At 39.4% G+C, this 19,331-nt stretch overlaps 1 protein-coding gene and 1 long non-coding RNA gene across 24 annotated transcripts in view; one reads left to right on the top strand and one right to left on the bottom strand.

The window, feature by feature from the left end:
- CATSPERE (catsper channel auxiliary subunit epsilon) overlaps nt 1-19,331 on the bottom strand; it is a 199,335-nt gene that overhangs the window by 11,096 nt on the left and 168,908 nt on the right. For 22 of the 23 annotated variants that reach the window (XM_049112405.1, XM_049112409.1, XM_049112408.1 and 19 more), the window contains 3 exons: nt 10,244-10,343; nt 3,362-3,448; nt 2,117-2,274 (listed from right to left, as the gene is read on the bottom strand). In XM_049112405.1, coding sequence (XP_048968362.1) covers nt 2,117-2,274; nt 3,362-3,448; nt 10,244-10,343 — 345 coding nt within the window. Of the gene's footprint in view, nt 1-2,116; nt 2,363-3,361; nt 3,449-10,243; nt 10,344-19,331 lie in introns of those variants that run through there. The other variant, XM_049112403.1, reaches the window with a different exon arrangement.
- Nucleotides 1-19,331, top strand: part of LOC112648761 (uncharacterized) — a 54,046-nt gene that overhangs the window by 21,988 nt on the left and 12,727 nt on the right. The gene's annotated exons all lie outside the window — the stretch shown is intronic.

The raw sequence follows: 19,331 nt of genomic DNA, 5'->3' as shown, positions 1-19,331 counted from the left end.
AATTTTGATAGGGATTGCATTGAGTCTGTATTGTAGATTTCTTTGGGTAGTATGAACATTTTAACAATATTTGTTCTTCTAATCCATGAGCATGGAATATCTTTCCATTCATTAGTGTCTTCTACAATTTCTTTTATCATGTCTAGGTCTTTATTTGTCTAGGTCTCTCATCTCCTTGGTTAAATTTATACCCTAGCATTTTATTCTTTTTGCTGTAGTCATAGATGAGGCTGTTGATGAGAACAGGTTTTTTGTGGAGTCTTTAGTGTTTTCAGAATATAATGCCATATCATCTGCAAATAGTGAAAATTTTGCTCCTTCCTTTCTGATTTATATGCTTAAAACATTTTTTTTCTTGCCTAATTGTTTTGGATAGGACTTCCAATTCTATGTGGAATAAAAATAAAAGGGGGCATCTTTGTTTCTCATCTTTGTTCCTGATCTTAGAGGAAAGGCTTTCACCTTTTCATCATTAAGTATGATGTTAGCTGTGGACTTGTCATTTAGAGCTTTTATTATGTTGAGGTATGTTCCCTCTACACTCACTTTGCTGAGAGTTTTTATAATAAATGAATGTTGAATTTTGTCAAAAGCTTTTTACATCTATTGAGATGATCATATGATTTTTTAAATTTTTATTTATTTATTCATGAGAGACACAGAAAGAGAGGCAGAGACATTTCTCAGAGAGGCATAGGGAGAAGCTCCATGCAGGGAGCCTGATGCAGAGCTTGATCCCAGGTACCCCAATCATATGATTTTTATCCTTTGTTTTGTTAAGGTGGCATATCACAGTGATTAATTTGCAGATGTTGAATCATCCTTGCATCCCTAGAATAAATCCCACTTGATTATAGCATATGATCCTTTTTAATGCATTGTTGAATTTGGTTTGCTAATATTTCATTGAGGATTTTTATATCTATGGTCATCAAGGATATTGACCTGTAATTTTCTTTTCTTGTGGTATCCTTGTCTGGCTTTTGTATTAGTAATGTTGGCCTCATAGAATAAGTTTATAAATATTCCTTCCTCTTGTATTTTTGGAAGGGTTTGAGAAGGATATTGTTCTTTAAATGTTTGGTAGAATTTACCAGTGAAGCCATCTTGTCTTGGACTTTTGTTTGTTGAGAGGTTTTATTTATTTATTTATTTATTTTATTTATTTATTTATTTTATTTATTTATTTATTTATTTATTTTCTTACTGATTTGCTCTCCTTACTAGTAATCAGTCTGATCAGGTTTTCCTTTTTTTTTTTTCTTTTTTTTTTTATGATTCAGTCTTGGTAGGTTGTATTTTTCTAAGAATTTACCCATTCTTTTTAGGTTGTCTAATTTATTGGTATATAGTTGCTCATCGTAGTCTTTTATCCTATATATTCTTTTGGTATCAGTTGTAACTTCTCTTTATTTTCTGATTTTATTTGAGTCCTCTCTCTTTTTTTCTTATTAGGGCTAGCTAAAATTTTGTCTATTTTATTTATCTTTTCAAAAACCAACTCTTAGTTTCATTGATCTTTCCTATTATCTTTTTAGTCTCTATTCAAATTTATTTCCTCTCTGATCTTTGTTATTTCCTTCCTTTTACTAACTCTGGCTTTGTTTGTTCTTTTTCTAGTTCTATGAAGAGTTGTTCATAGTCATTCATCTTTGTTCCTGATCTTAGAGGGAAGGTTTTCAGCCTTGCTAGTTCAAAGTTGAGTTGTTTGAGATATTTCTTCTTTCTTGAGATAAAGGATTTCCTTCTTCTTTATGGCTGAATAATACTCCATTGTATACTTATATATACACCACCTTTTATTTATCATTTATTCATTAGTGGACACTAAGGTTGCTTCCATGTCTTGGCTATTGTAATAATGCTGTGATGAACATGGGAATGCAGATATTTTTTTGAGTTGGTCAACCTCTTTTAGTAATGGTGACCCCAGACTCTATGGCATTTTAATTTTTCCTACTAGGCATTTTCTTCCCTCTTGCCTTATGTAATGTTGCCATGTTTTAGTGTAATACCTTTTTTGGACTTTGTAGAGTAGAGCAGAAATTTCATTTGATCTCATCATTATCCCTTTAAATAAATGTTAAAACTATAACAATAAAATATTTATATTCACCTATAGTTTGGATCCAGGATCTTCACACGAAACACATACATTCCAGAATGGTCCTCGGGCCAAACTAAATGGTTATAGTTAGACTTGTTGATTATCTCATATGGTTGATTTAAGTCTCCTGGTTTTCCAATAGCATAAGAGAAACAGTGCTTATAGTTCTGAATGGGAAACAAAGACAAAAACCTTGAGGTCCTTCTGTACGGTAAGAAGTGTTGGAGATTGTAGAGAGGAGAAGGTATGCAATACCTAGAAAGGAAAAGGGAATGAACTGGAGAAATACTTTTATGTTTGTTGGGCCGTATTACAGAACTGTTTTAATCATGAAATCAAGGTGAAATAAATCAATATTCCTCTGACCACAGTCAGCTGCCAAGGCAGATAGTTGAGATTTAACTAGGGCTGTGACTTAGCCACACAAGTCTGAAGAACTGAGATGGAGGAAGGAATTGAGGGTACACATTAATAGAGTGATATAATTACTGACCATGGAATTTCAGCTGCATAAAAAGCAAGGAGAGAACCTGGGGCTGGGGCGAGATGGGTGGGGTCATTTTGAATGATTGTTGAAAGGATTGTTAGAGTCAAGGTTCTAGGGTTATGTTGCCAGAAGGATAGGGAGTGGTGGATGGAAAGTGGGATGTTTGGAGCTAGGACTACAGAGGATAGTACAATTGTATGTATCTCTGTCTTGACATGCACAGATTCTGATGAAGAAGCAAAGTAACATTCCTATTGTAGGGTTTAGATTTTATAGGCTAGGTATCATAGAGGTCACTTTTATTTATGAGATATTATTATGAGATACTGATTCTCCAAATAACATAAATTAATTTCAATTCAAGAAAGTTTGATTGAAAAAAATTGAAAGCAGTATAGGAATAATAGCTGGCATTCAGAAATGATCTTTCAGTTGTATAAGAATTGAAAGTTCGGGTGTTTACTTTAGAGTCAATGCTTCAATATGTTTGTCAGATATTTAGTAAATCTGTAAACACAGATTTTCAACAGAAAAAGATTAATACAAAATTGTTAGTAACACAGGAGCACTGGAAGCTCAAACAGAAATTAAGGTGATGCATTTTTGAAATTACAGTATTAATCCAATAGAAAAGTTGGATTTGATTTGCAAAAAAAAAAAAAAAAAAAAAAAAATTAAATCCAAAATGTTTCCATCAAACTTTTGTTAATGCTGAAATGCCAAATTAGTTATTGTAAATAAGATTTGCTAGGTAATATTTTCCTTACCTCAGGTCCCCAGGCTTCTTCTAGTGGGAGGTGCTTGTTAAGCTCAGTCATTGACTTCCACGTCTGGGCTTCATTTAAACAGCCACTCTGCCAAAAAAATTGTACAAATAGGAATATAAGAAACAAACGATCAAAGGAAAAAAAAAAAAGACAAACCAAGAAACAAACTCTGTAGAGAGCTGTAGAGAACAAACTGGTAGTTGCCAGAAAGGAGGTGGGTGGGGGATGGGTGAAACAAGTGATGGGGATTAAGGAGTGCACCTGTTGTGATGAGCACTAGCTGTTGTATGGAAGTGTTGAATCACTATATTGTATACCCGAAACTAACATTACACTGTATGTTAACTAACTGGAGTTAACAAAAATGTAATAAAAAATTGCACACACATTTAAGTATATAAATTTATTCCTAAGTATTTATTTAATGTCATTGAAAAATATATATTTCTTTTCATTATTAAATATTTGCTGATATACAGGGGATATATTGTATATTGACCTTGTATGAAAAGAATTTCTTAAACTCACTTATTAATTTTAAGTGTTTCACATGAGGTCATGTTATTTGTGAATGTGGTAGTCTTATTGCTTCCTTTCCAATTCTTATACTTTTAACTGTGTATTGTTTGCTTATTACAGGGATCAGAAACAATGTTGTAACAAAAGTGGTGATAGCTGGCACCCTTGTTTCACTCCTGACTTCAGAAAGCTTTCAAATTTTCACTATTAATTAAGATGCTTTATAAGGTTTTTTTTTTTTTTTTTTTTTTTTTTTGTACTTACATACTATTAGGTCAAGGAAGTTACTATATACTTATAATTTTCCAAGAGTTATTTTTGGTGTTATTTTCTTTCTTTTCTTTCTTTCTTTCTTTCTTTCTTTCTTTCTTTCTTTCTTTCTTTCTTTCTTTCTTTCCTTTCTCTCTTTCTCTTTCTCTCTTTCTCTCTCTCTCTCTCGTAGGCTCCATGCCCAATGAATGTTGGGCTTAAACTCAAGACCCTGAGAATTCCAAGACTTATATTAAAAGTAATGTTATGTATAAATAATTTTTAGCAGAATGACTTTTAACTACTATAATAATCCATGCCTATGCTTCTTTATTCTGTTAGTATAGTGGATTTTTTAAACTTTCAAATGATATTCCAACTCTTCATTTATGAAATAAAACTTGTCTGGATGTGTGATTTTTAAATATATTGCTGAGTTTGATTTGCTAGTGTTTTGGTTAGGTGCTTTGAATCTGTGGTCATAGGTGAGATTAGCTTATAATTTCCTTTTCTTTTAAGGTCCTCATCAGGTCCTCCTAGATTCACAAAATGAGTTGGAAAGTGCTCTTCCCACCCAAATACTCTGGAAGAATTTTTAAAAGCTGAAGGAAAATTTTCCTTAAATGTTTGGTGGACGGGAAAGCCATCTGAGAGTAGAGATGTCTATTTCTTTCTTAAAATATAAGAAACTTTGGGAAAAAAAGAAGAATATAAGAAACTTTGGTAAATTCTTTTTTTTTCAAGGCATTTGTCTGTTTTATCCATTTCTTCATTGTCAAATTTGTTAAATCTGTTTATAGTAACCTTTATTATTTGGGTTTAAAATGGTAATATTCTAATTCTATCTTTTTTTTTCTTCATTTGTCAACTAGAAATGTAAAGAGATGCCTCCCCTTTTCTACAATTTGGTTACCCTCTGGTATAGTTCATTTGAGGATAAATATTGGTGACTTTCTCTTTATTTGACAGTTTTAAAAATAAAGAGTTGATTTCCTATCACTTTCCAAAGGTGATCTTTTTGAAAAAATCATTATGAACTCATAGGTTTAACATATTTAATGGATTTTAGCAATATTGCAATAACTACCCTTAAGAAAGCTCATCTTAATTGTCCCATCTTCGGCCAACCTCTTCATGTTAACTTCTGATTACTTTTGACAAGACCCTAGTAGTCTTTGATACTTCCTTGCTATTGGATATGTCAAAGTATTCCAAACTCATTGTGTACATTTCCTCTCCCAGTCTTGGAATCAGCTATCTATTTAAGAATCCCCAGTTATTTTTAGCCGGAAATGATATTTTAAGACAACCATCTGGGAACTGAGGACACTTACTGCTATTGATTAGTTATGTTTCTAGGGATTTTAATGGACAGTGTAGGAAAATTTGTCTCTATCTCTCTGAACAATATATTTATGTATTTATATCCAGATCACATAAGTTTCCAATACCTCATGAGTTTACATTGAGTCCTAATCAAATTCAGGATGTTTTGTCTAACTTCTTCTATATTTCATGCATATCTCCCTGCTTTTTTGCCAAAAACATTTGGTGAAGAGTGATAGTATTAGAATATCTCACATTACATACCTTACAAGATCAGAATAACTAATACAAATACTACTCCCACTATTGTGATTACTGAAAAACAGTTATATTTCCCCCAGGTATACACTCTCATATTCTTATATTCTCCTAGCATATTTTATAGCTGTATTATATCTATACTGTCAGAGAATACATCTACTATATACTATCCTCTTTCCCTTTCCATCCTCACTTTGCTTCAGCTTTGTAACTCTGTACTCCATTATGCTTCCTCTAGTTCTTATGTTGATATCTCTTTAGTGATTTTGGTGGTTTGAAGGTTATTATTTAGCCTTGGGCTCATGGGAACAATATCATCTGAGCTTTTACATATTAATAGCAGTTTGTGCCTTTTCTAGAGTCATTGGTTTTGCTGAATATAAAATCCTTAGCTTATGCTTATTTTCCTTTAGTATCAAACATTTTACTCCATCTTTTCCTGGCATAAAGCATTGCTATAAGAATTAGAATTTTATTTTCTTTATATGTAAGTTGCTTCCTTTTTTTTTTTTTTTTTTTGCCTACATGGCCACTTGGGTTGGCTGTTCTGATCTGATATTCTTTTTTTTTTTTTTTTCTGATCTGATATTCTTGATTATCTGCTATGCTCTTTCAATATGAAGCTTCAAGCCTTTTTTTACTTAGAGCAGGTAGAGATGTTTTCTTGAATATAAGCAATGGTTTGGTTCCTTTGTTCTGGTTTTCTTTTTCAGGGCATCCATTTACTTATGTATTGGATCTTCTTTGGCTGTCTTCAGTATTTGCCACTTTCTCTTGAATCTTTTTTATCTCATTGTTTCTTTTAACTTTTAAATTTTTCCTCTTCTAATTTCATATGTCTTTTAGAGCATTATCTGTTGTTCATTTTCATCTTTATTGTTTTTGTTTTTTTTTAAATTCGATTTGCCAACATATAGTATAACACCCAGTTCCATCAAGTGCCCTCCTCAATGCCCGTCACTCAGTTACCCCATCCTCCCACCCACCTCCCCTTCTGCAACCCTTTGTTTGTTTCCCAGAGTTAGGAGTCTCTCATGGTTTGTCTCCCTCTCTAATTTTTCCCACTCATTTTCCCTCCTTTCCCTTATAATCCCTTTCACTATTTCTTATATTCCCCATATGAGTGAAACCATATGATGATTGTCCTTCTCCAATTGACTTACTTCACTCAGCATAATACCCTCCAGTTCCATCCACGTCAAAGCAAATGGTGGGTATTTGTCCTTTCTGATGGCTGAGTAATATTCCATTGTATATATACACCACAGCTTCTTTATCCAGTCATCTGTCGAAGGACATTGAGGCTCCTTTCACAGTTTGGCTATTGTGGACATTGCTGCTATGAACATTAGGATGCAGGTGTCCCGGTGTTTCACTACATCTGTATCTTTGGGGTAAATCCCCAGCAGTGCAATTGTTGGGTCATAGGGTAGCTCTATTTTTAACTCTTTGATGAAACTCCTCACTGTTTTCCAGAATGGCTGTATCAGTTCACATTCCCACCAACAGTGCAAGAGGCTTCCCCTTTCTCCACATTCTCCCCAACATTTGTTGTTTCCTGTCTTGTTAATTTTTGCCATTCTCACTGGTGTGAGGTAGTATCTCATTGTGGTTTTGATTTGTATTTCCCTGATGGCAAGTGATGCAGAGCATTTTCTCATGTGCTTGTTGGCCATGTCTATGTCTTCTTTGGTGAAATTTCTGTTCATGTCTTCTGCCCATTTCATGATTGGATTTTTTTGTTTCTTGGGTGTTTCATTTTCATCTTTAAAAGGCTATTTTTAAAAAAAGGCTATTTTCATTGCATATAGAATTTTAGATTTGGGATTTCTTTTCTTTCAGTAATTTATTTTTGTGCAGGGGTACCTGAGTAGTTCAGTGGGTTAAGCATCTGACTTTTGATTTTGGTTCAGGTCATGATATCAGGGTCATGAGATCATAGCCCTGTGTTGGGTTCCATGCTGGGTATTGAGACTGCTTCAGATTCTCTCACTCTCCATCTGCCCTTCCCCACTAAAAAAAGGGGGGAGGAAAAGAAAAAAAATTTTGTTCAAAGTTTTCTGGTTTGCATTATTTCTATAGAGAAACCAGCTTTAAGTCTTATAGCTACTCTTTTGAGGGTAATTTTTCTTTTTTTTTTTTTTGGCCACTTTTAAGGTTTTTCTCTTTAGAAATTTTACTGTAGTGTTTCTGGATCCAGGTTACTTTTTCTGTGCCTTGATGTCTTTTATCTTTTGGGAAAATATTGCTTCTGGCCAGTACTCTCTCCCCTTTCTTTCTTAGGACTCCAGTCCTTAGATGTAGGCAGTGAATCTCCATTATGTTCTTGTCTATATTTTCAATCAGTTTATCTCCCTATGCATAATTCTGGGCATTTCCTTCTGACCCCTCTTCCAGTTGACTAATTCTGTTTTAAGTCATCACTCCCAATAGTTGAGTTCCTAATTCCAGTTATTGCAGTTTTATTTTTTTCTAGAAGTGATTGGCAGCTCAGACAGAGGCATGGATAAGGCAGGACGATTTGATATTTAAAGTTGCCATTTGGTTCAAAGGAGCAACACCAGGGAAGGTGACTTGCAGGTGATGGCAAGATGGTAGCTGGAGGGCTGACCCATGGAGCTAAAGTTAGACAGGAAAAGGAGAGAGAAGATGGGCTGGCAGGGAGGGAAAGAGCAAAGGGCTCAATGTTGAGGATATCTAGACAGTGTGAGGAAAAGAGGAAGAGCTAGAGAATGGGAGGTTGAAGTCAGAGACCAGAGTGTTTGAATTTAAATGTAATTATAACAGGGGGCAGTGCATTGATCAAGGCAGCCTCTGCTATGCTGCAGTAAACCCCACCCCTCAGGGCCTTAACACATTGCAGTTGAATTCCTGATCACACATAGTCCAGTGCAGATGGCCCTGCTGAGATGGCTCTTATGGATGACTCTCCTCAGAACAATGGATTAGGCTTTTCTGTCTAATGGCTCCTTGAAGAGTCCCCTGACTGGACACTTCTCATCCAGCTTGCATCTACTCCATCTCTAATTGTTGCTGGGATAGACTGACTCTGGAGGAAGACAGGAAGCATAGGGTTCATATGATCCCTTCTTCAGCACTTAATCCTGGAAGGGACACATATCGTTTCTGCTCATTCTCTGGCATGAGAGCCAGTCACATGGCCCCACCTAGATGCAAACAGGGCTGGGAAATGTCATCCCTGTGTAGAAAGCTTCTTAGCAATAGCCCTACTTGATGGCTTCAGAACTGAGGAGTCAACTGTAATTGCTTTCAGGGCAGGAGGAGAACTCATCAAGTTCTCAGTATGTGACAGCAGTAGGTAGGGTTGGATGACACCTGGATGACAGGGGCTGAACAAATGACACTGTGATTAGGGTGAGGAGATAGTAGTCTGGAGATGATACTGTGGGTTAGGGAGCACTTCAATTCCACAGCTCATCCCTACGTACACAGGGTGAGAGAAAGAGTACCCTTGATTTGAGAGAAAAACAGAGAAAATTATATTCTCTTTGGAATGTCTGCTGGGTAAGGGTCTAGGATCATTTAACCCTAGAGTATATTAGAAAAGTTTGAGAAGATGGAGAGTAATGGGAATCTGGGAATCTGGGCCCAGGTGTGAGAAGGATTGAGACTATGAAGAGACAGTAGACTGGAAGGACTCACACTCTGGATGTGACTTTTGGGTGTGACTGGACAAGTGTACGAGGAATGTGGTGGGGTGGATTTGTTTGACCACCCGATTGAAAGACAGTTAGTTCTTGCACATTCTGGAGAGGGTATCAGGTGGAACTTACTGCCTTTTGGCTGCTATCAGAGTGGGTTCTCCTTGGAGAATTAAGGTCTCTGATAGATGAGAAAATTCCTTTGGAAGGAGTTATCTCTAACTTTATTTAAGCATGAGATTTCTGGGGAAAAGCAGTAATCAATGCTGGTAACTTTGGAGAAGCTCTGCCAAGATGGAAGGCCCTTAGGCCAGAACGCCACACATGGGAATGAAATCTGGTGGCTGGGAGTGGTAGGGCTTTTCTGCCAAAGTGGAAAGAGTTGTCAGTGAGGAGGCCGAGATCAACCGGTCAGAGGATGGAGGGAGACCAGGCGAGTGTGGGGACAGTGAAGCCAAGGTCAGTGGGTCAAATGATGCAAGGAAGTCAAGTGAGATGAAGCCTAGAGAGTGTGCTTTTAATGTAGCACAAGTGTGATGAATGTGGAAGCTAGAGGAAGATCTATAAATAATCAAACGCTGAATACACTGTGGAGAAAAAGGAAAATGTTCACCTATGATTGCGTCACCCTACTATAAACATTATTTTATTTTTCTGACCCCTTTAAGTCTGTTTTATATGACCAAGGCTTCTTTTGTCGTAAATGAATTTCAGTAGTCACAAAATTTAATACACAGGGCATGTTTTTTTTTCCTACCCACATGTAACTGGTTCTATTTTCCTCAGATAATTTACATATAGATTTAAAAAAGAACAGCAGGTCTAATTGCGTACTAAGTTCTATTTCAATTCAAAGACGCCATACCTTCTTCATAGTATTATTAAAGCTGTAGTCATTCCTGCCATGTATTTCCCACACAATGAAATTGACTTCTACATCTTCAACATAGCCATTGTTGTCGTATCTGAACGAGACAGCAAACACAACAACAGTAGTTTAGAGTAGAAGAGAGAGGGTAAGAGCTGTAGCCCTCCAGTCTGGTGGGCTTCTCTGAACAGCGCTGCCACCCTGGGGAAGTGACTTAATGTTCCTGAAGCCTCGATATTGTCACTTACCTGTGAAATAACAACAGTACCTATTGTATAGGTTTCCTTCAGCTCTCAAAATCAACCTCACAGTAATAAAGCAGGAAATGTTCACCTTTTTAATAGTGGGAACTGCAAGTGCTCTTCACTTTGACAGGAACCACGTGTTGACAAGGTGAGGGTAGCGGAGGCCCTGCTTTGTCACCTGGTAGCAGGGAGAAAGAATTGAGGGGGGAGGAAGGGCACAGCAAGGGTCCTCTGGTGTCATTTAATCAACAAATATTCATTGGGTGACTACTGTGTGCCAGGGAATTAAAACACAGCATCATTGTGATGAGAATGGAGATGTTCCAGAACTCCTGGAGGACCCTGCTGGAAGATGGGAATGAGTGTCAGGGGATTGGCAGCAGTGAGAGCTGAGGTGGGGCTGGAGAAGCATAAGTGGTCACCAACTCCCAGGAACCACAGTCATGAACAGCTCATGCCCAGAGAACTTGTGATGACTTTCACCCGCAGCAGACCTCAGCAGACAGTCCCGCATGGACAGGGTGCCCAATCCCTGGATGGGATTTAACCTTTTAGCCACCCCCCCAATCCTCCTGGAGGTGGGGTTCCCTCTGGGAACTCCACTGGTGCCTCCTGCCTACCCATGTCTAATAAAATGTATTTGAATCTTAAAAAAAAAAAAAGGGGAGACAGAAGCCCCATTGAGCTTATTCACCCCAAAGTCCGTGAGTTTCAAAAGAGATGCTACTTAATTGTTAAGATCATTTTCTTTTCTTGCTACCATATGAAAATAGAGGCTTGAGACCAAAGCTAAAATTCAGTTAGTGGCAAAGTTACACCTGTGCATAGCAGCACCTGCAATTGTTTTAAACATGGTCACATCTTCCTTCTCTGTCACTGCCAGTTTTTTTTGGATGGGATTGTCCCCCCCACCCCCCCGCCCCACCATAGATGGAAATCTCACTTAGGACTTTGGTCTCAGGCACTTGCTCCTGGGCTCTGACTCTTGGACTGTTACCCCAGGGTCTGATACATTCTCTTGCTTCGCATCTCTGAGTCTATCTGTAAGATCAGGGGTCCTTACCCACTGCCCACGTCTCTGCCTGACCTGAGTCCCTCCCCCTGGCTCTACACATCTTCTATACCTTGGGACTGACCATCCATTCCTGCTGATAAAAACCAGCTCTTGCCTCATTCACAAACTGGGCAGGAAATTTGTACACATCAGAAAGTGGTATCTGAGAAGGTATTTTATTTTCAACTTAATTCATTTTTAGAAATCATAAAGACATGAACTCAGGTGTGAGTAACTAGGGATTAGAATTGCAGTAGTCTACTTTCTAAATGGCTCAGGAGGAGGGTCAGAGGAAACTCTAAACTCTAATTAAAATTCTTCCCCCCCCCCCAAAAAAAAATTCTTCCCACAGGAAAATGCACACACATGTGTGACACACTCAATTTTGTATGCACTTTCGGAGCTTTGGGCCAGGCTTTAGCAAAGCTTTCATTCTAGGAACTTTGGAAGGTGCACCATCTTCTGAACGCCATCAGAGTCTTGAATTATTAAGAACTAGTTGTAAAGCCATATGTTTTATTTAAATTTAAAAAAGATCTTCCTTGGGATCCCTGGGTGGCGCAGCGGTTTGGCGCCTGCCTTTGGCCCAGGGCGCGATCCTGGAGACCCGGGATCGAATCCCACATCGGGCTCCCGGTGCTTGGAGCCTGCTTCTCCCTCTGCCTGTGTCTCTGCCTCTCTCTTTCTCTCCGTGTGACTATCATGAATAAATAAATTTAAAAAGAAAAAAAATTAAAAAAAAAAAAAAAAAAAAAAAAAAAAAAAAAAAAAAAAAAAAAAAAAAGATCTTCCTTGAACTAGGAGTTGACTTTGGGTGACACTCACAAAAGCAATAAGCTATAGTGTCATCTAGTGGCAATAAGGATAAATTACATGACCCATACTTCCTGGGTTTATAATGACCTTTGATGCTGCTTTATTTCATTGAGAATACGGACAAAAATACTTGCCTGTGTAAGCATGGCTTATTTTCATTAATGTTAACAAACAGGATGTGATACCAATAAAACCTGAGAAATTCAGAAATGTCACCAGCTGGCACCTAGCTTCCCTATAATTTGTAACTTCTCCATTGTGACAGTTCCACTGTTAATCCGTTGGACACACATGTTTTCAGTCCTGTGTGACCACCCAGCTAGCCCACGGTATCAGCCATGTCTCTTACTTTGTTTGGTGATGCTTTAATTGCTGAGTTAATTGTCCCAGGAAAATTGGAAGCAATGTGGTTCATTGAATGAATTCTGGTAGCAGAGACATAGTAAGTTACCCTGAGAAGAGAAGGACATGCTGCCACGTGGCTCAAACTAGTGCTGCCACTGGCCCCTCTGACCCCTACCCACCTCCTGCACCACCACAGCCTCTCACCTGCCCCTTGACCTCACCACACATTGGGCCCTGACTCTCTCTGATTTCCTCCTATAGGCAGTTCCCTCCTTGCCCAACATCCTGGATTCACCCAGGTGCTCTTGCCCGGCCTCCAGCATCTCACCCCAACCCTGGATGTCACATGATGCCTTCTACATTAGCACATATACTACCTGAGAAGCTCAAATATGTGGCATTGGACCTGCTTGTGGTGTCTTAAGTTGATTGAGCCTTTGGTGTTGCCTGATAATCCTTGCAAGGGTCCTTAGCCAGCTCTTCTCATGTTGCCCTCAGTGAGCCCTTGATGCCCTCCTCAAACACTGTGCTTCCAGTGTAGATGTGGCCCTTTCTGCTTCATGTAAGTAAATGGAGGCTGTCAGACATGACTGCTTTCAACTCCTACACTCCTGTTTCCAAACCAGTCACTTCCTACATTTAGTTTTACTCTCCTCTAAGCCACCCCTACTCCCCCCATCCCAGGTCTCAGAGGATGAACTCTTCTTTTGTTAACGTTGCCACCTAGACCTTTGATCCTACTTCTCTAGTTTTCTTCACCTGGCTCCTATAGCTTATTTTATTTTAATTAGGAAATATTTAAATATGCAGGAAAAAACAGGGAATAATGTGAAATTGTTATATATCCTTTCCACCCAGGTTTTATACTTTACTTATCCATAAATCATATACAGTATTGCTTTATGAGTTTTCAAATATACATACATGATATTATACTGTAAGTACATTTGGCATCTTTATTTCTCCACTCAACATTTGCTTTTGAGATGGATTCTTAGAAGTTTCCAGTTTCTTGGTCTCTGATTTCCTCATCAGCAGCTCCCTTCTGGCTATGCTTCCTTCCCTATCCAACCTGAACTTCCTGGAGGACCTCCTGATTCCTTGTTAACAAGCATTTTAATTGCTGTGCAGTATTGCATTGACTAGCTATACAATGTATATATCCAAATTTTCACTATGTTTCATTATGTATATTTCACCACCATTAATAAAATCTATACTTAAAGACACCACAAACATTTCAGCCACCTGTCTTTTTCACTTGGTTTATGGTAAGATACCATGAGGTAGCAGGAAAAGTAGAAGGGTGTAATATCCTGGAAGCCAAGTGAAGAAAATATTTCAGGTAGAAGAGAATGATCAGCTGTGTAATTCTGGTTAACGAGATCAGATAGGCTGAGTCCTGAGGACTGGCTACTGGATGTAACAATACGGAGGCCACTGGTCACACTGGCTGTCAGTGCCAGTGGAGTGGTGGCAGTAAAAGCCTGTTGGGAGGGATTGAGGAAGAGCGGGAGGAGAGTTGGTGATAGTGTGTAGGAGTGAGACGGGTAGAGGGTTTTTTCCTGGTTTTATTTTTGGTGAGAGAACTGCGGATTTCTTGACAATCCAGTAGACAAGAGAAATCTGATGATGCAGGAGAAGGAGGGGGGGGGGTTTCAGGAGCAAATTTTCTTAATTAGGACATTTAGCAGGTGGGGATCCAGTTCATACACACACACACACACACACACACACACACACACAGAAGCCTTAGATATACATATGTTCACCTATGATGATAAGACAGGGTTCGTGGGGACAGTTCAGGTGGTGAAGTTTGAGGAAGATCTGACTGATGTCACTTGGACTCATTCATCTTCCTCATCCTCTCTTCTCATCTATCAGTTTTCAATTATCTATCAATTATCAAGCCTTGCCTATTATAATCACTAATTTTTCTCATAAAGGATTCCTCTCTTTTGTCTGTGCTATTTCAATCATTTGGTTTCTTTCCTCCATGGACTACCAATACAGTTTACTACCTGTCTTCCTAGTTAGACTTGTTCCCCTGAAGTTCATCTGCTCACTGCTCCCAGAGAGGACTAATTAAAGCAATTATTTGATCATGCCACTCTACCATAATATGGACGGAAAGTCCTCCATGACCTAGACTCCACTGAGCTAGTTTCCCACTCTCTTGTCCTGACACTTCATGCCTCATTTTATGCCCCAACAGCATTACACTGTTTGAACATTTCCCTCCTCAAACCATCATTCTTGCTTGAAAGACTTGCCCCATGGAGTTCATTGCTACCTCCCCATTTCTCTTCTTCTCTCTCTGCCTTTATCTAAATATTTATTCTCCTTTAAGACTCAGTGGCTCAAATCAAATGCAAGTTTTCTGGAAATATTTCTCAAAGCCCCTCTCCCTTCTGCAGCTGGGTTGGATTCTTTTGAGTTTCCTTTTTATTATTCCATGTCAGCTCATATGTTTATTTAATTCATCAGACTCTTGAGCCCTTGAGAACAGAAATCCTGTTTTGTTTTTGAATTCCCAGTGCCTAGCATAGTAAAAGGTTCAAAGGTGTTTAATAATAATGAATTGAAAAGGAGAATACACTTCTCTGGGAGAGAACATTAAGATTATTTACCCCTGGAAGATTAAGACACTACATAAAATAAAAACAAAATAACAAGAAGCCTGGGATGATGGTGGAGTAGGAGGACTCTGAGCTCACCCTGTCCCATGTTTTCAACTTCACTAGTCCCAAGTCAATAAACAGAGAGCAATCCAAAGACTGGAGGAACAAACTAAATATAGAGAAGAAGGGATGTAGGAAACACAAAAGCAATAAAAAATGAGAATTTCTGTAAAAAAAATAAGACAAAGAACTCACAAAAGACGGTATAAAATATAATAAAATATACCTAAAACATGGGGAGGAGAAAAGAATGGGTTCGAACTTAAACAACCACAAACTTAATATAGACTGCTATATGCAGAAGAGGTTATATACAAACCTGATGGCAACCATATATCAAAAACCACTAATATAAATGTGGAGAATAAAGAGAAAGAACTCCAAATACGTCACTAAAGAAAATCAACAAAACTTGAAAGAGAGAAAGACAAGAAAGGACTAGAGAAAATCTTCAGAAACAACCACAAAACAAGTAACAAAATGGCAATAATGACATATCTATCAATAATTCATTTGAATGTAAATGATTAAATGCTCCAATCAAAGGACACAGGGTGTCAGAATGAATAAAAACCCAAGACCCTTCTATATGTTGCCTACAAGGGAACTCATTTTAGAACTAAAGACACTTGCATGTTGAAAATGAGGGGATGAGGACACCTGGGGGGCTCAGTGGTTGAATGTCTGCCTTTTGCTCAGGTCATGATCCTGGGGTCCTGGTCCTGGGATGGAGTCCTGCACTGGGCTTCCCACAGGGATCCTGCTTCTCTCTCTGCTTATGTCTCTGCCTCTCTCTATGTCTCTCTCATGAATAAATAAATAAAATATTAAGAAAAAGAAGGAAAGTGAGGGGATGGAGAGATATTTATCATTGCAAATGGAAGTCAAAAGAAAGCTGGAGTCACAATACTTATATCAGACAAAATAGACTTTAAAACAAAGACTGGGGGAGGAGGGGCAAGATGGGGGAAGAGTAGGGTCCCCAAATCACCTGTCCCCACCAAATTATCTAGATAACCTTCAAATCATCCTGAAAATCTACGAATTTGGCCTGAGATTTAAAGAGAGAACAGCTGGAACGCTACAGTGAGAAGAGTTTGCGCTTCTATCAAGGTAGGAAGACGGGGAAAAAGAAATAAAGAAACAAAAGGCATCCGAGGGGGAGGGGCCCCGCGAGGACCGGGCTGAGGCCGGGGCGAGTGTCCCCAGGACAGGAGAGCCCCGTCCCGGAGAAGCAGGAGCTGCACCAACCTTCCCGGGCGGAAAGGGGCTCGCAGGGAGTTGGAGCAGGACCCAGGAGGGGGGGGTGCCCTCGGGCTCCCCTGGACAGTAACAGACACCTGCGCCCCGGGAGAGTGCGCCGAGCTCCCTAAGGGCTGCAGCGCGCACGGCGGGACCCGGAGCAGCTCGGGGGGGCTCGGGCGGCGGCTCCGCGGAGGGGGCTGTGCGGCCCGGGAGCGCGAATCCAACAGCGCAGGCCCCGGAGCACAGGGCGTCGGGACACAGCCCAGGATCCGGCCTCCCCCGGGACAGGCAGAGGCCGGGAGGGCCCAGGACAGCGAGGACGCTCCTGCCCCAGCTGAGCAGATCAGCGGCCCCGCCCCGGAGCCTCCAGGCCCTGCAGACGGAGAGCTCCGGAGTTACTGCGGGGGCTGAATCCAGGGCTCCAGAGCTGCCCCGCCACTGGGGCTGTTCCTCCTGCGGCCTCACGGGGTAAACAACCCCTGCTGAGCCCTGCACCAGGCAGGGGCAGAGCAGCTCCCACAAGTGCTAACACCTGAGAATCAGCACAACAGGCCCCTCCCCCAGAAGACCAGCTGGACGGACCAGTTCCAAGGGAAGTCAAGGGACTTAAAGTATACAGAATCAGAAGATACTCCCCCTTTTTTTTTTGTTTTTGTTTTTTTGTTTTCTTTTTGATTTCTGATTGCTTCCCCCACCCTTTTTTCCCCTTTCGTTCTTTTTCTCTTTTTCTTCTCTTTTTTTTCCTTTTTTCTTTTTCTCTTTTCTTTCCTTCTTTCTCTCCTCTCTTTTTCTCCTTTTCCCAATACAACTTGTTTTTGGCCACTCTGCACTGAGCAAAATGACTAGAAGGAAAACCTCACCTCAAAAGAAGGATTCAGAAACAGTCCTCTCTCCCACAGAGTTACAAAATCTGGATTACAATTCAATGTCAGAAAGCCAATTCAGAAGCACTATTATACAGCTACTGGTGGTTCTAGAAAAAAGCATAAAGGACTCAAGAGACTTCTTCTTCTTCATGACTGCAGAATTTAGATCCAATCAGGCAGAAATTAAAAATCAATTGAATGAGATGCAATCCAAACTAAAAGTCCTAACGACGAGGGTTAATGAGGTGGAAGAATGAATGAGTGACATAGAAGACAAGTTGATGGCAAAGAGGGAAACTGAGGAAAAAAGAGACAAACAATTAAAAGACCATGAAGACAGATTAAGGGAAATAAACGACAGCCTGAGGAAGAAAAACCCTACGTTTAATTGGGGTTCCCGAGGGTGCCCAAAGGGCCAGAGGGCCAGAATATGTATTTGAACAAATCATAGCTGAAAACTTTCCTAATCTGGGAAGGGAAACAGGCGTTCAGATCCAGGAGATAGAGAGATCCCCCCCTAAAATCAATAAAAACCGTTCAACACCTCGACATCTAATAGTGAAGCTTGCAAATTCCAAAGATAAAGAGAAGATCCTTAAAGCAGCAAGAAACAAGAAATCCCTGACTTTTATGGGGAGGAGTATTAGGGTAACAGCAGACCTCTCCAAAGAGACCTGGCAGGCTAGAAAGGGCTAGGAGGATATATTCAGGGTACTAAATGAGAAGAACATGCAACCAAGAATACTTTATCCAGCAAGGCTCTCATTCAAAATGGAAGGAGAGATAAAGAGCTTCCAAGACAGGCAGGAACTGAAAGAATATGTGACCTCCAAACCAGCTCTGCAAGAAATTTTAAGGGGGACTCTTAAAATTCCCCTTTAAGAAGAAGTTCAGTGGAACAATCCACAAAAACAAGGACTGAATAGATATCATGATGACACTAAACTCATATCTGTCAATAGTAACTCTGAACGTGAACGGGCTTAATGACCCCATCAAAAGGCGCAGGGTTTCAGACTGGATAAAAAAGCAGGACCCATCTATTTGCTGTCTACAAGAGACTCATTTTAGACAGAAGGACACGTACAACCTGAAAATAAAAGGTTGGAGAACCATTTACCATTCAAATGGTCCTCAAAAGAAAGCAGGGGTAGCCATCCTTATATCAGATGAACTAAAATTTACCCCGAAGACTGTAGTGAGAGATGAAGAGGGACACTATATCATACTTAAAGGATCTATCCAACAAGAGGACTTAACAATCCTCAATGTATATGCCCCGAATGTGGGAGCTGCCAAATATTTAAACCAATTAATAACCAAAGTGAAGAAATACTTAGATAATAATACACTTATACTTGGTGACATCAATCTAGCTCTTTCTACCCTCGATAGGTCTTCTAAGCGCAACATCTCCAAAGAAATGAGAGCTTTAAATGATACACTGGACCAGATGGATTTCACAGATATCTACAGAACTTTACATCCAAACTCAACTGAATACACATTCTTCTCAAGTGCACATGGAACTTTCTCCAGAATAGACCGCATACTGGGTCACAAATCGGGTCTGAACTGATACCAAAAGATTGGGATTGTCCCCTGCATTTTCTCAGACCATAATGCCTTGAAATTAGAACTAAATCACAACAAGAAGTTTGGAAGGACCTCAAACACGTGGAGGTTAAGGACCATCCTGCTAAAAGATGAAAGGGTCAACCAGGAAATTAAGGAAGAATTAAAAAGATTCATGGAAACTAATGAGAATGAAGATACAACCGTTCAAAATCTTTGGGATGCAGCAAAAGCAGTCCTAAGGGGGAAATACAT

This window comes from Canis lupus, chromosome 7 (assembly GCF_003254725.2).
Source record: "Canis lupus dingo isolate Sandy chromosome 7, ASM325472v2, whole genome shotgun sequence".
Classification (NCBI taxonomy): Eukaryota; Metazoa; Chordata; class Mammalia; order Carnivora; family Canidae; genus Canis; species Canis lupus.
The sequence above is the reverse complement of the archived record's forward strand: the minus strand, read 5'-3'. Positions and strand labels throughout refer to the sequence as shown.